The sequence below is a fragment of the Ptychodera flava genome, chromosome 7 (assembly GCF_041260155.1).
Source record: "Ptychodera flava strain L36383 chromosome 7, AS_Pfla_20210202, whole genome shotgun sequence".
Classification (NCBI taxonomy): domain Eukaryota; kingdom Metazoa; phylum Hemichordata; class Enteropneusta; family Ptychoderidae; genus Ptychodera; species Ptychodera flava.
The window spans coordinates 687,355-708,377 of record NC_091934.1 but is presented as its reverse complement, the minus strand read 5'-3'; the positions used below and the strand labels follow the sequence as shown (position 1 = coordinate 708,377).

Genomic DNA, 21,023 nt, shown 5'->3' with positions numbered 1-21,023 from the left:
ATTAATTTAATTTATTGGATCGTATCACAAAACAAATCGACGTGCATATGTATGACATAGGTCAATGTCCTTGTACCAACTTTGAATAAAATCAGTTGAGATATGCCTGAGTTATGGCTCTGTACATGAAAAAATCGTAACAAAATGGCTGCACGGTGGCCATATTGGATCGTTTCACAATACAAATTGATGTGCATATCTATGACATTATATTCAATGTCCTTGTACCAACTTTGAATAAAATCGGTTGAAACATGTCTGAGTTAGGTCTCTGTACATGAAAAAAATCGTAATAAAATGGCCGCCTGGTGGCCATATTGGATCGTATCACAAAACAAATCGACGTGCATATGTATGACATAGGTCAATGTCCTTGTACCAACATTGAATAAAATCGGTTGAAACATGTCTAAGTTATGGCTCTGTACATGAAAAAATCGTAATAAAATGGCCGCCTGGTGGCCATATTGGATCGTATCACAAAACAAATCGACGTGCATATGTATGACATATGAAGTAATCCTTGTACCAAGTTCGAATGAAATCGCTCCAGGCATCTCTGAGATATCTGCGTGAACGGACGGACGCACGGACATGACCAAACCTATAAGTCCCCCCGGACGGTGTCCGTGGGGACTAAAAACAAAGAAAAAGAAAATGACGAATATGGCAATAGTGAAGAAGATGTCTCAACCAGTGCCGTCGCACGAGGTGTAAGAAGCCGATGGTCAGTTTGGGAATGGACTTTTAAAAGCTGACGCCAGTAAACTATGAGAAATTCACTAAAGAGAATATTGCTAACTGTGATGAATATGTGAATTTTTTTCTGAACAACACTCAAACAAAATCCAGTTCTTTGATTTCCAGTTCTTGCATATTTCACAAAGTCCTATAGTCCATGATTACGAGCCATGCTTCTAGTTGTTTCTCCCGCGGCGTGTCGATGTTCTGTTCAGGTAAATCCTGTTCATCGTCTCACAATTTTACAATTTTCCAAAAACAAGTCATTGACAATGACATAGTCCCCACTTGTAATAGGAGTATTAGTCTTGAGGGGGCAGGGAAATGAGGTCATTAAGAAGTATCACTAAAGTGTATATGTTCAGATCTATGGACACATAGGTCTATGTCATTGTTCCCAATTTGAAACAAGAGGCATGTCTAAGTTATGGTCCTAAATCGGGAAAAAAGATCAAACCTCTAGCTGTATTGGCCAGCCAAGAAATACATATGTGCATAATAAATGAGGTACAAGATGTGACATCTTAAGGTCTATTATCCTATCAAATTGAAGCGTAAAGAACTTGTGATTACTGAGTTATGCATATATATGCATATTCAAGGTCAAAGGTCATCAAGGTCACGTGACATTTTGAAAAAAAACATTGTATTGCTAATTAATCCATATATGCCAAAATTCAGACCTCTAGCTCTATTGGCTTGCCCACAATTATATATGGGCATAATTAACGAGGTAAAGCATGTGTTGTCATAAGGTCTCCCATCCTACTAAATATAAAGGACATAGCACTTGTGGTTACTTATTTATTGACATAATCGTGTATTTTAGGTAAAAGGCTATCGAGGTCACATGACATTTTGTCAAAAAATTTCTATCCTATAGTCTATCCCTATATACTAAAAATCATACATTTACCTCTATTGGCTTGTTCAAAATTAGATATGCACATAATAAATGAGGTACAATATGTTGCGTCATAAGGTGTCCCATCATACCAAATATGAAGGGTGTAGCACTTGTGGTTCCTGAGTTATGGACAAATATGTATATTTGGGGTCAAAGGTCACCGAGGTCACGTGACATTTTGTCAAAAAAATTGTATTGCTAAGTTATCCCTACATACCAAAAATCAGACCTCTAGCTCTATTGGCTCGCTCAAAATTAGATATGTGCATAATTAATGAGGAACAATATGTGGCGTCATAAGGTGTCCCATCATACCATATATGAAGGGTGTAGCACTTGTGGTTACTGAGTTATGGACAAATATGTATATTTGAGGTCAAAGGTCACCAATGTCACGTGACATTTTGTCAAAAAAATTGTATTGCTAAGTTATCCCTATATACCAAAAATCAGACCTCTAGCTCTATTCGCTCACTCAAAATTAGATATGTGCATAATTAATGAGGTACAATATGTGGCGTCATAAGGTGTCCCATCATACCAAATATGAAGGGTGTAGCATTTGTGGTTACTGAGTTTTGGACAAATATGTATATTTGAGGTCAAAGGTCATTGAGGTCACATTACATTTTTTCAAAATAATTGTATTGCTAAGTTATCCCTATATACCAAAAATAAGACCTCTAGCTCTTTTGGCTCGCTCAAAATAACATATGCGCATAATTAATGAGGTACAATATGTGGCGTCATAAGGTGTCCCAGCATACCAAATATGAAGAGTGTAGCACTTGAGGTTACTGAGTTATGCACAAATATGTATATTTGAGGTCAAAGGTCATTGAGATCACTTGACATTTTGTCAAAAAAATTTTATTGCTAAGTTATCCCTACATACCAAAAATCAGACCTCTGGCTCTATTGGCTCGCTCAAAATTAGATATGCACATAATTAATGAGGTACAATATGTGGCGTCATAAGGTGTCCCATCATACCAAATATGAAGGGTGTAGCATTAGTGATTACTGAGTTATGGACAAATATGTATATTTGAGGTTAAAGGTCACCAAGGTCACGTGACATTTTGTCAAAAAAATTGTATTGCTAAGTTATCCATATATACCAAAAATCAGACCTCTAGCTCTATTGGCTTGCTCAAAATTAGATATGCACATAATTAATGAGGTACAATATGTGGCGTCATAGGGTGTCCCATCATACCATATATGAAAGGTTTACCACTTGTGGTTACTGAGTTATGGACAAATATGTATATTCGAGGTCAAAGGTCACCAAGGTCACATGACATTTTGTCAAAGTGTCTGAGATATCTGCGTGAACGGATGGACTCACGGACTGACATGACCCAATCTATGAGCCCCCTGGACTTTATCTGTGGGGACTAAAAACTGTGTCACTGCATCCTTTTTGCAATATGAATACGATGAGAAACTAAATTTTTATTTATCTTGGCCTTATACATGGGAGCCTATGTACTGCCTTATACATGGGAGTCTATGGACTGCCTTATACATGGGAGTCTATGGACTTCCTTATACATGGGAGTCTATGGACTGCCTTATACATGGGAGTCTATGGACTGCCTTATACATGGGAGTCTATGGACTGCCTTATACATGGGAGTCTATGGTCTGCCTTATACATGGGAGTCTATGGTCTGCCTTATACATGGAAGTCTATGGAGGTGAAAACTAAAAAGTCCTCTACCACGGCCAAATTTGATCGCATTGTGAAACAAATCGACGTGCATCTGTATGAGGTATGGTACTATCCTTGTACCAAGTTTGAACGAAATCGCTCCAGGCGTCTCTGAGATATCTGCGTGAACGGACGGACGGACGCACGGACGCACGGACATGACCAAACCTATAAGTCCCCCCGGACGGTGTCCGTGGGGACTAATAAACCATTTATTTTATTTACTCCGATCAGTAAGAGCATGAAGAAAGGAGAGAAAATGATAGAGAAAACTGTGTGAAAATCTCAGTAATACTTTATGGGTCGCCTGTGCTTATACATGGGAGTCTATGGACTGCCTTATACATGGGGGTCTATGGAGGTGAAAACTAGTGTGAAAATCTCAGTAATACTTTATGGGTCGCCGTGCTTATACATGGGAGTCTATGGACTGCCTTATACATGGGGGTCTATGGAGGTGAAAACTAAAAAGTCCTTTAACATGGCCAAATTTGATCGCATTGTGAAACAAATCGACGTGCATCTGTATGAGGTAGGGTACTATCCTTGAACCAAGTTTGAACAAAATCGCTCCAGGCGTCTATGAGATGTCTGCGTGAACAGACGGACGCACGCACGCACACACGGACGCACGCACGGACGCACGGACATGACCAAACCTATAAGTCCCCCCGGACGGTGTCCGTGGGGACTAATGAACGACAGAATGTCCGCCGGCCGCGCCAGTCAACAGGACCACAATGTCTGAACAACGTCTGAGAAAGTGGTTAATCGTGAAATTTGAGGTCAAATTGGAGGCGTGGTTTAACAGATTTGCTCTGGCGGGTAGAACTTTTCTATTTTGCGCCACGATCTTTTGAGTTTGGCGGGTCGATGTTTTCACTTGACAAGTTGAGTGACAGCTGGGAATATCTTGCAGTAAGACGCGCTGGCGGCTGGGCCTTTGTTTTGATGTTTTGAACACATCAGTGATTTCAGCAGTATATATGTATGCCATAGTGTTTTGTCCTTATACCAAGTTTGAGGCAAAATGTCCAACCACGTCCAAGGCAAGGCTTCAGATGAACACATACAAGTATACATGCATGCTTGGAAGGATGCAACCCAATTGATAAGTCCTTGTTCTAGACTTTGTTCGATAGAGACTAAGGCTAACTAAAACTTACACTGGGGCTAGGATGTGTTTATTGAAATAGATATACCTAAGTCAGACAGCAGGACATGGAAAGTATGTAAGGAATTCACAATCTTGATACTACTTGGCCTATGAGAAAAATTTTGGAATTTCTTTGATAGTTAACAAAACTCCAACTTAAAGGTATACGGTCACCTGTTCCAATTTTGCCACAGTTACCATGGAAGGAGAAAATTTAACCAATCACAAAATTTAAGCAGTTGGCCTCTTTTTAAAAACAGTGCCCTCACATGGGTATTTTGAATACTAAAGAATGCCCCTTTGACCATATATGGGCATTTAGATTACAGGTGACTGTATACCTTTAACAAACTTTGATACTAAATAGCAAATAATTCTTAATCATCACTTTATATACTAATTTGTATAATTATAAAATTTACATTATCCAAACCAAAAGCAGTCAACTTTCACAATGGTTCTGCATGAAGAAACTTAATTGTGTGTGTCTTGATGTTTTGACATGTGATCAATCTCAGAATTGCAGAATTCATGAATACTAGTGTTAACAAAGAGGTGCACATGCAGCAAAGTGGTTTTGGACACTACTGGTTCATTCATTCAGTGAGTAGATACTATACACTGAAGTTTATGGAATTCCGTAGAAAAAAGTACTAAATTGTTACCTTCAATCTGTCAATGGTATCCTCTTTATCCTTTGGGCTGATTGGTGGTTTTTCTCCACTCTCACCAAAACTACAGACACTGGTACCCTCTGCATCGATACCTTCTGATTTCAAAAGTTCTTTCAGCCTGTAAACCTCTTCTTTCAGCTCTCGGATTATTTTAGCATTAGGATCTTCATTGACAACAGCTTTGCACATGATCTGTTTTGCCCTGTCAGCATACCTAACAAGGATCAACATAAGGTGTACGATATAAAAATTTATTTAAATTTGGGCACATTTTGATGGGAAAATAAAAACATAGGAAAGAAACAGTGGTAAACAGAATTTTACTCAGTATTACTTGAAATATCACCTGCATTATGAAAATTCATTAAATTATGCAAATTAATGATTAATTGACATAACATGACATATGTCTTTGTTCCCTATTAGAGCACGGTGTGCCAACATTTGCATTAAGTTTCATCAAACTTGGCGTAGTTTTTATAGTAACGCATGTGTTTTCAAAGAGTTTCAATACCAGTCATCAAGGGTAATTTTTGATTCAGAATCAAAGGATATAGCTGTGAATATTCAAAAAAGTGAGTTCTTGGTGGCCAATTAGGATTGCTTCGTGAAATCAAGTGGTGTGCATTGGGAGGATATAAGGTACTATATAGTGAGGCCAAGTTGTTCAAAAATTGCTTCCCAAATGCCCGAGAAATTGTTGGTAACAGATGCACAGACGGATGGACAGACACCACCTAATCTGTAAGTCCCTGGGTGGACAGGAACTAACAAAGTAATTTACTCCATTAACCCTTTGCAGACCAGCTCATTTGCATAACAATGCACAATGGAGACCAGAACTCCCCACTCCACAATGAAAATATTATGTAATCATTAACAGTGTATTGTTTATTCCAAATTTGTAAAAATAGTGACAACATCACTGTTCGCTCCCATATAGTTATCAAAACAAGTCAACAATTGTATGAAACCTGGACATACATATACAGACAGACTGACATACACAGACTGGCACAGAGTGATGACATTGACCCAAAGTGTGCCTTGGCCCATGGAGAGTGATAAAGATATAACAAACAGCTGAATGTAATGATAAAATAGTTAAGTATAGGCCTATACAGGCACTGAGAGTGAATATGTTACAGCAATTTGATTAGTTTCTTTTCCTTTTCTACTTCTGTGATAATCTTTAAGACAATCAATCTGCAAGGCAGTTTATGTATTGACAAATATGTTATCTTTTACAAGCACACAGTAAACTGTTCTTGATTTTTCATTTACAATATTTGACATAGACTGAGATACATTAACATGCAACCAATGTTTACACTTTGCTCATATGGAGAAATTTCAACATACAATCATCAACTCAGAAACCCTACAGGAAAAAGTAAACATTGTTTTCTTCCAGAACAGCTGGTACATCCACATCTGGAACAACTTACAAACTTAACCAATTACACAAGGATGATGACACAAGAGATAAAGTTACCTAACTTGACATCTTAAACTAAAATACACTGCATGGTTAATTGTGCACAAAAATACATCAGGGTGGACCATTTGATAAGGGATGGTGTCTGGAAGCTCGATGAGGTACATTATCTTTTTTATCCGATCCATTGTACATTCTTTTTTCCCCACTCTCCCACCTTTTCTTTTTGTCAAACCTTCTCTGGCTGAATTTTTTATTGGCATTTGTTTGGAATTTTTTCAAAATCTGCCAGGAATTTTTTACCGCATTTCAACACCAAATACAGTTTACCATATCAAATGCTTACTAAATCACCACATTATATACTCTTAGTTCCAGTAGGTATAAAATTACCAAAAAAAATCTTAAAAATACAAAATGAAAGATATCCCAGTAAAACTGAAAGTTTCGCAAAGTTGCCCCAAAAATTCAAAATTCCGGATTTCAACTTTATTTCAATATATCTTATTAACAAAAAACCCTAAGGACCGGTTTACTAAATATCAAAGCAATCAGACTGGTAAATTTTGAGAAACAAATTTTTTGACCAAAAATGAGAAAAATTGCCCCCAAAATACAAAATTGCAGATTTCATCCTAATTTTGAATATATCTAATTAACATAAACCCTATGAACCTGTACACTAGATATCAAAGCTACCAGATCAGAAGTTTTAGGAGCAAAATTTTTTGACCAAAAAAGGCAAAAATTGCCCCAAAAAGAAAAAAAAAATTGCCAGTTTCAACATACCTTCAATACATTATATTGAGATTAATCTTAGATACCTGTATACCAAATATATGTATCAAAGCTATCAAATCAGCAGTTTTTGGATTAAAAAATTTTTTATCGAAAATTGGGAAAATTGCCCCAAAATTACAAATATGACAATATCAATACAATTTGTACAAGCATGACTGAGGTCATTCTGAGGAACATGAATATTAAGTTTCATAGCAATCAGACGAGCGATTTCAGAGAACAAGATTTTTTGACTAAAAACGGAAAAAATACCCTAAAAATACAAACATGCAAATTTCATCCCAATTTTTGCACACATAATTTAGAATACCTAAAGAAATCTGCATACCAAGTTTCAACCAAATCTGACCAATGCTCACTGAGTTTTAGCCATTTGCAGGATTTTTCCTTTTTTCCCCCTCATTTGAATATTTTTGGCACTGACATGTTCATTTGAACAAATTCACATCTCCACCCCTAGGTGCACCTGTACACCAAATACTAAGACAGTAGGTGCTATGGTTTAGGAGTTTTTGATGTGGACGGACTAACAGACATACATACATACTTACATACATACACACAGACGCCATTTTGCCACCTTATACGAATACCTCCCATTTGCATATATACATATGCATATATGGGAGCATAAAAAAGTGGGTCAAAACTGATGACAGCAACCTTGAATAATTTTAAAGCTTATGAAATTTTCTTTCCAATGATATATTGGGGAATTCATGGGGAATTCAAGAAATTTTCTTTACACCGTTCCTCATCGAATGAAGCTGGCAGCTGATCTATTTTGCAGTTTTTCCTTTTCAGGTAAGAAGTCCCAGATGAAATAAAAATAAATAACACACATCACTTGAGTGTTTTTCTTCATTTTTTACATGATGTTATTTTGAAGATCAATGTTTTTCTAATTTTGCAATTTTTGAACCATCATAGAGTGGAGACTTTACGGTACATTTAGACAAATTTTGTTGCACTGAACATTGAAGTATGAAATGGTTGGCAACTTCCAGCTGTTGATGATCACACATACTTACACAATACCATGCAACCTACTACATAACTAGTGATAAAATAAGTCATACCATACATACAAATACACATACGTACATACAGACAAGCAAATGGAGTGCAAATGAACTGATTCATCTTATGAGATAACTTCTCTTTGGTATATATACATATACCAAATGTGAGCTAAAAATACAAACTTGCATATTTCGTCAAAGTTCGTATACAGGTTCGTGGACAGGTATCCATCCTGACAGTTTCTATAGCCTCTTAGTTAATTGTCCTGAAAAACTACTTTACTAGCATACAGTGCATGCATACAATAGTCATGCCAGTAGCTAACTGACTATGTATGCGCCAGTTCAATGTAAGTAACTTGAAGTGTACACAACTAAATTCAGGGGCGCTCCCATGTTTTTTGAGTGTTTGTAAAGAAACAAATACAAAACAAGCATAATATTATTTTTTGACTCCCCATTAATAAAATAGATCGCTGCCATTAGCCAGTAAATATTATTTTTCATGTTGTAATTGATACAATATCATTATTGTCATGCCCTAAAAATAGACAGAGAGAAAAAACTGTCATGTCCATGAATGAAGGCTGGCGCCAAGAATGTTGAGATTGAATTCACATTTAGAAAATGCCCTCTGTGTCAATAACTTGATGAAAATTGCTAGTTTTTAGACAGAAAAGTTTTCAGCTTGCAATACTTGACTATGACAACGATAATGACATGATAATGACACCATAAATCTTCCCTACTTGAACACGGTGGCTTATCATGGCAAATACAAAATGGCATTTGCAAAAATTGCCAATTATGTCCAACTTTTTGACAAATTAAACAGGAAATCTAGACCTGCTCATACTTGCAAGGGTCCGAGAACTTGAAGCATATGTGAACTGTGCACATCAGTGGGTGACCAAGTAAACTGGGTGTTTGGATTTTATTGTTTACTCAATGTGTAGTAGTCCTACTAATGTACATAGTAGTAACAAATATTTCCATTGTATTCCTTCTTATTACTAATCATGAATCAATACTATTATTGATCATGTAAGCATCAACTGTGCATCTTCAGACGGAAATAAAATTTCCAATTTTAACCTCTGGCGTGACACCAAGAGGTGAGTCTTATATGATATTAACTATTATAATCACTACTGGTACTGTCCTTCATTCCAACTATATTTTGTTTCCAAGATCAGTTGCAAGAGAGAAAATCATATCAGCTGCCATGGATATGACATGGAAACTAAAAACCTACTCACTAAAAAAAACACAAAAATGCTAACTTACCTCAGCGTACTAAGAGTTTCATCATAGTTGATATCTGCTGGGCTGAGTGCAGCTATCATGGCAGTCTTTGAATTGCCACCCAAATTCTCTCTTAAGAGCCATGTTAAGACAGAATCTCTATACGGAATAAAATCACCCTTTCGCTTCCTTTTACTTGCCTGCAAGAAAATATACAACATTGGCTGTATATGGTGTAATCATGAGCTGTGCCTGTCTAGAATTCAGTGCAAGTGATTATGCCCGCCACAAAAGCACAGTTCTAATTTTAAGAATTTAAGAATCTAGTTTTTGATGCATTCATATTAATTTGAATATTATGGATATCTGTAAACAAAACATTAGATGTGTCTACAACCATCAGATAGAATAATGTGATAAATATATCACAGAAAAAATAATGGAAAAAGTATTACGGACCTCAAGTAGAAGACCATCCATAGCAACATGAATTAAAGACATCTCTTTTGTCTTAGAAATTCATGTGGCTTTAGTTACAAACTTAGAATCTATTATATTTGTACCCTTTGTTTCTGAGTGAACAACTTTTTAGGCTTCAGGTATGTAAAGGTACCTGAAAAGCCAACCTTGGACTACAAAGAGGGGCTCCCAGTTAAACAAAAATACAGTCTGAGACCATTCATAGATCTTGTTCTTTTGCCATCCAGGACTGATCCAAGACTTTGTTTTTTGGAAATATGGGCCTCATCCCAGATTATATATTACAGCCCCAACATGGGACTATGTGTCCGAAGGTAGGTGACCATTTGCCCTATGTCAGGAGGGCAAATGGTCTCCTGCCTCGAGGGCATATAGTCCCATTCACTTGTCAATCATGGCGGATGACATTATGCAATGGCTGTTGACATTGAAGGAGAAAGAGATCAACCAGTTACTAGGTGCACCGCCAGAAGAAAATTATCAAGTAGATGACTTCATACAAAGCCACCAGAAAGAAAATACTATGAAAACAACATCGCGTGACATACGAAAATGTATCGAATGGTTAGCGACCAACATCGGCGAAGTTCGACTAATTGAAGTAATAACGCTAGCCAAACTGGCTGTTTTTCTCAACAAATTTTTCATCGGTGTTCGAAAAATCGATGGCAAAGAATATGAGCCATCAACTCTTATGAATATCAAGTGTAGTCACGAGCAGTATCTTCGTGACAAGGGATATGAAGTCAGATTAAATGATCGGCAGTTCCATAAAATGAACCAGGCACTCCGCACAAAGAAAGTCGATCTGAAGAGACAGGGAAAGGGATGAAAAAAAGAAATCCGATGCAGTGACTGTTGAATAAGAGAAGTTGTGGAAAGAGCGTATTCTTGGCATTTTTGATGCTGAGTCGGTGAATTTTATGAAGTTTTACCTGTTCAGTAAACATTTCAGTCTTTGCAGACGGGATGAACATCGACAATTGAAATTTGGCGATATTGTGACCAGCAGAGACACCGACTGCCTCAAGTATCTGGAGTTCCACGAACGGCAGACTAAGACTTGCGATGGTACCAGACTTGACACCCCAGCATTCTCACCAAGCATGTATGCCACTGTCGCTGATCCTTCCAGAAATCCGCTTGATTTGTGTCGCGACTACATAAAACATCGTCCGCGATCGCCATTTTACCTACCGCCGCTACAGCCTAAATTCATCGATCACTTGAAGTCCGATGCTGTCCGGTATTAGACCGCACAAAATCATAAAATAAGCAGCTATAAGAATGCGGGCAACCTGCAACATTATGACGAACTTGAACAGAGTGAGCAAAGATAACTGTCACATATACTCAGTGAAACCAACTCAACAATACGAATACCACTACAAGTAATTCGCTTTGTCAGCCGCAAACTTCGGCCATCCTGTCTGTTTCTGGAAGTACGGACAAGTTTCAACAACTGTTTGCAGGCGTGGTCATGACAAACTGCATTTTCAATATCATGTCAACACCGGCAGTGTGCGACTGCAAGGATAAACGTCATCGAATTCGTGTCATTGAATCAGATTCCAGCAATGAAGACAATTAAATCAAAATATTTGACAATTTGTATCTTCGTTGTTGACATTTATAGTTGCCTGGTTTCCTAATGGTAACTTCACAGATTAAATTGTCCAACGTATCTGAGCTAAACGGACATGGAAGTTGTTCTCGTTTCTATGCGTTCGCTCTAGCCTGGTTCCTCAGTTCAAGTACTGAATACGTGCACATGAAAGTTGAGTGTTATTCGCATTTTCACCGTTTATTTTATTTTTTCAGTATTAAGCAGTGTGTAAATATTTGAGACTTGCATATTTATTAAAGAATTGATTTAATCTTTCATGAAAAAGTGTGAGCTTTGATCATTTCAATCCCTGGCTTGTCGTCTGTGCTAAAAATAGTTCCGGTTCACTTTCAGTGGGGTGATGAGTATGCGGCCCGCTACGTCACAAACCAGTTACCATTGAATCCTATAGGGCTTAAACGTTCCACTACAACCATGTCATGTTGCTGACCCCGGGTCTTAGAATTGGAGGAATACAGTAAATGAAGTTTACTAAAGAAAAAATATAAATTTATCATGTTTAAATATGAGGTAAATCATATGAGGACATGGTCTGAGCTTCTAAGAGTACTTAGGTATATATGGTATATCACATAGTGATAAGTATTATACAGTGCCAACAGATGCATCAGGCTATGGGAGGATGCTTGCTGTTGCATGTCACATGTGTTTTGCTGGCTGTTGATGTGAAGACTGGGATATATCTTGGGCTGAGAATTGTATTTAACTGACAGAGAAAACACACACCATTATGAATACAACCATCTTCCACATCAACATTCCACATTTTTCCATACTTTCAGTGTCAGTTTTACGGGTGTAGTAACAGAGTCATCTAACTCTCTTGGTAGTGCATTCACTGTAGGAGAAAGATCTAATCTATCGGAATATTCACAACTGGACCTGAGAGTGACCTTTGCAGGTATGTAAGAGTACCTCAAACCTCAAACTGGGACCGGAAACTGGGACTCCCAGATGTCGCAAAATGCAATCTGGGACCGGTCCCAGATTAAGTCTGGGACCGGTCCCAGACGTAATCTGGGACCGGTCCCAGATCTAATCTGTGACCGGTCCCAGATAGACTCAATCTGGGACTGGGCTAGCCCACTATAGACTAGTAGCTTGGCTTTTCTTTTACTCAATAAAGATTCTTGATAAAACATGTTTGCGTTCGATCTTTGTGTGTCGTCCGTATGTTTGCCCTATGGGCTATTAGTAGTGATATCATAGACGCAGCGACTCTACGCACACATAAACACGGGACAAAATTCATTGAAAATTACTCATTTTTATCTCATTTTTATCATGACATAGTCAATCCCACAGACTTGGAGAAAGCCTCGTCTCATACGTAAACTGGGACCTGTCCCTTTCTAATTTTAATTCGCGATATTAGCAGCACCGTGAAATAACAGCATGCAACGGGGCGTATTTTCAGGGAAGAGTCAATTTCATGCCGAAGGCTCTCAGCAGTATGTACCAGCGGCCGATGCTTCATTTACTGTTTGATTTATTAATGCTAGTTATCTAAAAGCTTGTGTGATATCGAAACTTTATATGGTGAATATGCACCAGCCCCGGCACCAGCAGCCCAGCGGCAAGCCTAACGTACCGCGATATCACCAGTTACCCATTGACGTAAAATTAGAACGTTGTACGGTAGGTATGCTTAGACTGTGGGGGACACTGGTCGGGCCCTTGGTGAAACTAGTACCGCATATCATCTGATCAGTCTCTTTTTTTTAATTAATTACACTCTAAGATCTTTATTACACATATGTCAACTGATTGTAAATCCAAACGACAACATCGGACGTTTGCGGAGTTGACAAGCGTGACTAGGGAGACGTTCGCGGTTCTCTTGAGTCCCTCCATTACATGTTTTCATTAGCCTACTTCATTCATCGTGAACGTGATACGCAACCGCTTATCACCATAATAACAATACAATAGTTCTTTTACCGGTTCCATGATGCAGTGCGCGCCAGGGTATACAAAGCGTACGTTACGCATAGAACTTTTTAGCACTAGGGTACACCATGGAGGTAGTCTCTACTACCTCCATGGGTACACGCAGGGTACGTTAGGGCCTACTCATAGAACTCTATGGCAGGGTACACCCTGACCTATATTTTCGTTGCTGATGGTTAGATTATACACGGGGCATTATTTGGCATTGCAAATTTGTGCCATTCTTCCATAACAATCCGTTGTACAACACAAATCAGCATGTTTTCGCTGTTTTGAGCTTATATACGATGTTTGATAAAGTCACTGCAATGCATTGTGGGATAACCAGGAAAAGGTCTATATCAGTACGTCATCAGTAGCGTTGCGTAAAAGAACCAATCAACGTACCGAATTGTCCATTGTATGGCGGGGGTGAACAATCCTTTCTCTGAAATAATTTTGTATGGAGGGGGTGAACAAACCGCTTTCTCTCATCGTCGTAAACCACAAGCCTGTTTACGGTTACTGATACTTGCGCTATTTTTGTGCAGCTTCTTGGAGCGGAAATACATGTAGGCTCTGGCTTGCGAGAATGCTTTCTCTGAAATAATTTTGTATGGCGGGGGTGAATAAACCTTTCTCTGAAATAATTTTGTCCGCGTTCGTTTTTGAACAGTTAAGTTTGGATGGACCTGCTAACACGTGTTGAGATGTAGCTCTAAAACTGCTTTCGGAGGCAATTTACGTAAAAACGACCACTTTCGCGTTGAAAATGATTGCCGAACGACAAGTAACATGATATCGTCTTACACGCAATCTTAAATTATGAACATGATATGAACATTAACAGAGCGTCGAAGTTTGTCGTCACCGAAAGAGGTAACATTTTTGATCTCCGCAACTTGTATGAGCACCCATAGAATTTTAATAAATGTTGAAAAACCGGTATCTTTTTGTACACGAGGTAAGTAACTGTCTCAAAACTAACCAACTACACTTGCCTTTGGCCTAACGCATAGGATCATGTTGAATTCCTTGGAGGAAAGAAACACCATTTGTCGCCAAAGATGGTAAAAGACGTGAGGAAGAGGTCATGGACCTACCATGGTACGGTCGCAGTCGATCGGAATGTTGAAAAAACGTATTTGTTCATTTTCGAATTATTTATATTTACGACCACACATTAATTTATGATACAAATGATTGCAGCCACACAATTTCTTTTCCCCCGCACGATCGAAAGGATTTAAATGGGTTTTTTTAGAAATATATTTCTCATTTTTTTTTCTGTTTTGAGGTCAAGACATGCAGTCGAAAATGATGTAATTTACGTACTTTTCCAATAAAGTTTACAACATATGTTTGACAAAGCCCCATAGCCCGACATTCAAACCCTTTTCGATTTTGATGTGAAGACAGTCGAAAATTATGTCAATTTACGTACGTTTCCAATTAAGTTTATTGGAGTTGTTTTACCTATCTTCCACTGTTCATGGGTGTGCTACACTCCTACGAACACAGGAAATCTGAATATCGGGACAGTTTCTCTTCCGAAGTACGACCGAAAACAATAATATAAGGCCCGATTCTGACGTATGTCTACGATTATGCCTATGTTAAAATCAAATGAAACAAGTCATCGTTGATGACACAGTCCCCACTTGTTAATGGGTGCTTTGATTACAGGTCCTCAGAGAGGATAGAGTCCTCTTCATTAATTAGGTCTGTGATAAAATACTTTTGAATAAATTCGCTTGATACATGTCTGAGTTGTAGTTCAGGACATGAAAAAATTGTAATAAAATGGCCACATGGTGGCCATAATGGATCGAATCACAAAACAAATCAATGTGCATATGTATGACATACGGTAGGTCAATGTCCTTGTACCAATTTTGATTAAATTGGTTGAAATATGCCTGAGTTATGGCTTTGTACATGAAAAAATCGTAACAAAATGGCCGCCTGGCGGCCATATTGGATCGTATCACAAAACAAATTAACATGCATATGTATGACATTGGTCAATCTCCTTGTACCAACTTTGAATAAATTTGCTTGATACGTGTCTGAGTTATGGTTCTGGACATGAAAAAACGTAATAAAATGGCAACACGGCGGCCATATTGGATCGTATCACAAAACAAGTCAATGTGCATGTGTATGACATAGGTTGATGTCCTTGTACCAACTTTGAATAAAATTGGTTGAGATATGCCTGAGTTATGGCTCTGTACATGAAAAAATTGTAACAAAATGGCCGCACGGCGGCCATATTGGATCGTATCACAAAACAAATTGATGTGCATAGCTATGACATTGGTCAATGTCCTTGTACCAACTTTGAATAAAATCTGTGGAAACATGCCTGAGTTATGGCTCTGTACATGAAAAAATCGTAATAAAATGGCCGCCTGGCAGCCATATTGGATCGTATCACAAAACAAATTGATATGCATATGTATGACATAGGTCAATGTCCTTGTACCAAGTTTGAATAAAATCGGTTGAGATATGCCTGAGTTATGGCTCTGTACATGAAAAATCTTAACAAAATGGCCGCATGGCGGCCATATTGGATCGTATCACAAAAAGAATTGACGTGCATATCTATGACATTGGTCAATGTCCTTGTACAAACTTTGAATAAAATCAGTTGAAACATGCCTGAATTATGGCTCTGTACATGAAAAAATCGTAATAAAATGGCCGCCTGGCAGCCATATTGGATCGTATCACAAAACAAATCGACGTGCATCTGTATGACATATGAAGTAATCCTTGTACAAGTTTGAATGAAATCGCTTCGGGCATCTCTGAGATATCTGCGTGAACGGACGGACGCACGCACGGACGCACGCACGGACGCACGCACGCACACACGCACGGACACGACCAAACCTATAAGTCCCCCCGGACGGTGTCCGTGGGGACTAATCAGACGGTTGAAACTGTTCTTTTTCGAATATAGTACGATTTAACCTGTTCCAAATATGTCCAGCGGTGAAAACAAAAGTAACATCCTCATTACAGGGCCCATCGTGAATAATGATCAATCAACGAGGTGTCAAAAATTTTCTTACAGCTGTTTTTCGGCGTGTCAAAACAATAGAAAGGGTGTTAGCCTTTGTGCCGCTTTGTGATAACATGCCGATATTTTTCTTTGGCCTAGCAAAGTTGACAGGTGTCAACACAGACAATATGTGAGAGGTGAAAGGATAGGGCAGTGTCGTTGTTTCCAGATAAAGTCAGAAAGGAGAAAAAAGGCATATTTTTAATGTGAAGCAAATGTGTACTGGGAAAGTCTGGGTTACCGGGTTTTAGTTACTAGTATCTTAATTAGTCTTATGTTTGGACGTACTTCCTGAAAATTTCGAAGTTACCTGCTAGCAATACACGGATATCAACGGAATCATGCGCAAGTTTGAAATTTCTCTTTAGCTTCAGTTAGTGTAATGTGGGGGGAAAGGCATGTTGGCTTCCACCATACAAGATGCGGAAACCATAGAGAATAAAACGAACAAAAAAGGGGAACACTCTTCAGCTTGGGGGAAATCAGCTGGGAAATCGAAGTGAACAAGGTATTCTCTTTCGCACATCGTTTCGCATAAGCGTGAGCAACATTCCGGTCACCTCTTGGGCACCTCCACTTTACTGACGTTGGCGCCGCCTACCCATGAGGGGTGACTGGAATGTTACTCACGCTTATGTTTTGGCGAGGTGTCTCTCGACCTCAGCCGAAAATCACTTGAAAATGAGCATTTTGTAAGCAGATAAAGTATCAGGTATGAATATTTGTGTGATTTTAGGCCGAGTTCAGAAGACACCTCGCCAAAACATAAGGCGTGAACAACCTTCCAGTCACCCCTCATGGGTACGCGGCGCTAACGTCAGTAAAGTGGAGGTGCCCAACGTTCACTGTGAGGTGACCGAAATGTTGCTCATGCTTATGTTTTGGCGATGTGTCTGTCGAATTCGGCTGAAAATCACACAAAACGAGCGTTTTTGAAGCAAATTAAGTACCAGGTATGAATTTTGAGAATGCTAGGGAACGATCGACGGTTACATGATAGATGAACTGTAGCAGAGAGGGGGGGTTACTCAAACACGTCATGGTTGGCAGGGCGGGTTACTCGAAATTTTGGAGTTTCCAAAGCAATTCCTCCGACCCCCCCCCCAGGCCGTAAATAATGACGGCTCCCTTATAGCCATTCTGTTTCCAGACTTGGGTTGTTTCTCGCTCATGTACATTCGTCTATGGGGCGAATAGTCCCAGAGCTGAATAGCTCTCGAGCGACTGTGGTCGAGCACACGTGAATCGTCGCGATGCGAAGTCTGTTTGTACGAGAATTACCGTTAAAACCGTATCAATTTGACCACCCTTGTATGACCACCAAATGTTTTTCTCCAAACATAATTTTATTTTGCCCCTATCCGACGGAAACTGTGACTTTCTCAATCCCTATTAATTCGACTGAATGACATATCTTTCAAAAAATTCCTTCAGTTGAATGAACGACATTTCAAGACATCGAAAACAACAGCGTTACGAATATAGACTCTTTCTGTGTGTGAATCAATATTCCTTCCTAATTTGACAGATATTATGTTCTAAACAATATGTTGCTTGTTCCTAAAACGCGTAGACAGATGTGCCCCGTGCACTAAAAGGACAAGTTTGCGAAACGCTAAAAAAATTGCTGAAGAAAAATCGTTATGTTACATGTCGGCAAGTACTGCCGACGCTTCCCCGTGCGTTCTTACCGACTGGGAACAGACTAATATTTTCAAACGCAAATGGGGACAGTGTCAAGGAAAGACGACGACTTATTTTTTCAAGCTGAAGGAAATGCTCTTTCTGGTTGTGTTAATGAATCAATCGAACATTTTTGTTCCCAATCATAGACAATCTCGATTCTCGGTTTATGGCAATTTTTGTCGACCGATAAGTCTTTTCATCTTCAATATTCTATTAAAATTTCACCTATATAATATCCTAACCTCCTGTGACTGGTTCCTTCTAAACGTTAACTTACCTTGTGCACGAAAAGAGATGCTGTATCTTATGCGAAACAATGAAAAAATAGCTGAAGAAATAACCATGTATCAGTCAGAGCGGCAGGCGAAACCCGGAGGCCAATCATACCAATTGCGGACAGAGTAGATGGAAACGCAAATGGGGTGTTATTAAAGGAAAGGCGGTGACTTATTTTTTAAGCTGGATAAAATGCTCTCTCTGGTTGTGTAAGTCTGTCGATCGAAATACTGTTCCCAGTTGTTAAATCGTGGAAGTCTCGTTCTCCCCTTTATAGTTCGATATTTACTGACTCGTTCCTTCTCAGTTTTGTCAATCGATGAAAGCATTTTCGTCTTCCATATTCAATCTTACTTTGAACAATGTTATATTCTGACCTTTACTGCCATTAGTTTTGACCAACGTACAAAGACGTGGCCTATGCGCCCAGTTGACAAGATGTTTTGCGAAATGGTGAAGAAATATTTGAGCATGGCCATATAGGCTATGCGTGTGGGCCCGGGAGACATCGATGTCACTGTCTTTCCGGACTACTGTTTACATGTAGCTTAGGGAATGTCAAAGGAGATGATCAGTTAGTTGAATAAAACAAAACTCTTCGGACATCACATTTTTATGTCAATTTTGTCAATGTCGGACTTTGGATTTGATTGAGAAACCGGAATCACCCACAGAGATGTAGCATTAAACACGTACGCACAATTCGGAATAGTTTGTTGTGCCGCTACTGTCGATCTCAGTCGTGATATCTCTCCCATAAAAGTTCGAAGCTATAGGCCCACACTTGTCGTTTCGATGCACAGCGGTACAAAGATGACCAGATATTGTATGTTTTTAAAACTAGTCTAAGCCAAGATATTGTATGTTCTTAAAACTAGTCTAAGCAATTTTACGACTGTCTTTGTCATTGTGTCTCCCCGTGAATGTCCTTGAACCTATGGCTGTGACCATTGTTTTACTGTATCCGTTAGAGTGTAAACCCCTGCTCGTCCCCAGCAGAGGACTTTTTAAAATATTATGCTGTACATCCATGTACACTGTGTGCATAAGCCCCTAGACCTAGTTTAAATCTATTATGGAAAGGTAAGTAACTTTAAGAATAAAGGGTTGTTACAGTAGCTAAAATCGCGAGAAAAACAGAACGTTTTTCCAATAGCTTTATAGTTCTGTGCTTTCCGTCCCCGTCACTAGAATAGAATAGTCCCATTCCCGAGCGCTATTGTCCACGATGTGCTGTTGATTTTTATTCTTTCGTTGTGCAATTTCATTCGTTTGAAGCAATTATCCTTTCGTTTGACTGCTCTGTGGGACTCTTCTGGAAATGTGTTTTGGATAAAAAACAACTCTTACAATAAAAGACATAAACTTCAACGGTGATAGGCATACAATATCGGTTCCATGTGCGAAGGTATACAGATTACAAGTTAATTTAGAAGTTCTCAAAAGTAGTAAAAACGATTCTGCGCGCCACTCATTGACAGTGTCTCCTTGTGTGAACGTCCTTGAATCCGTGGCCGCGATCATTGTTTTTGATGTGTTCGACGGTTGATGATGGGTAGATTAATATACCCACGGCCCTTTTGTGGAGGGACCGTGATATATCCAAATTTGAAGACTGAACACTATTACGTTGTTGGCATTGTTAGGTAATAGACGGTGTTGAGGCGAGACGGCGAAAGTCCACCGTGACGGGCCAAGGGAGCTCGAGCAGGAGCAGTACATCGCATGCTTTCTTACAATGAATGAAGAACCATCGGTTTCCATAGCTACTACGTGAAATCCGGCCTCACTGATGTCCCTGTCCTGATTCGGAGAGCAATTTCAAACTGCGTGTTGAGGTTCAGATGTCCGATTTTTTCATATTCAAAAGGCTTATTGATTTACAGAGAAACCCTTTCTTGATTTTACATGTAGCTGTAATTATCACATGAGAGCAATTGAAAATTCAAAGCCAAATAGCGGGAAAAAAATTTGACGACTTGGTCTCACCTGCGCTCGCAATGAAAAAATATTGCAAAGTCTCTGAAGTCGGTATCATTGCTCCGCCATGTTTATTGTTGGTTGTACGGCCAGTTTAAAGTCACAGACTTTCTTCACGGTAAAATTCATATAATTGCCATACCGCGAAGTTCCCTGTGCATTTCAAAAGCAAAAGCGAAAAGCAAAAGCGGCACAGACATTCGATCGATGGTGATTAACTTTCTCCAGGCCGTGACATGTCACCAGTTACGAACTTTACCGGTTTTCGATA

General features: G+C 38.9%; 1 protein-coding gene across 16 annotated transcripts in view; it reads right to left on the bottom strand.

The window, feature by feature from the left end:
- The window catches only part of LOC139137831 (kinesin-like protein KIF1A), a 668,091-nt gene that overhangs the window by 486,528 nt on the left and 160,540 nt on the right, over positions 1-21,023 (bottom strand). For all 16 annotated transcript variants that reach the window (XM_070706099.1, XM_070706106.1, XM_070706100.1 and 13 more), the window contains 2 exons: positions 9,744-9,901; positions 5,187-5,409 (listed from right to left, as the gene is read on the bottom strand). In XM_070706099.1, coding sequence (XP_070562200.1) covers positions 5,187-5,409; positions 9,744-9,901 — 381 coding nt within the window. The remainder of the gene's footprint in view (positions 1-5,186; positions 5,410-9,743; positions 9,902-21,023) is intronic.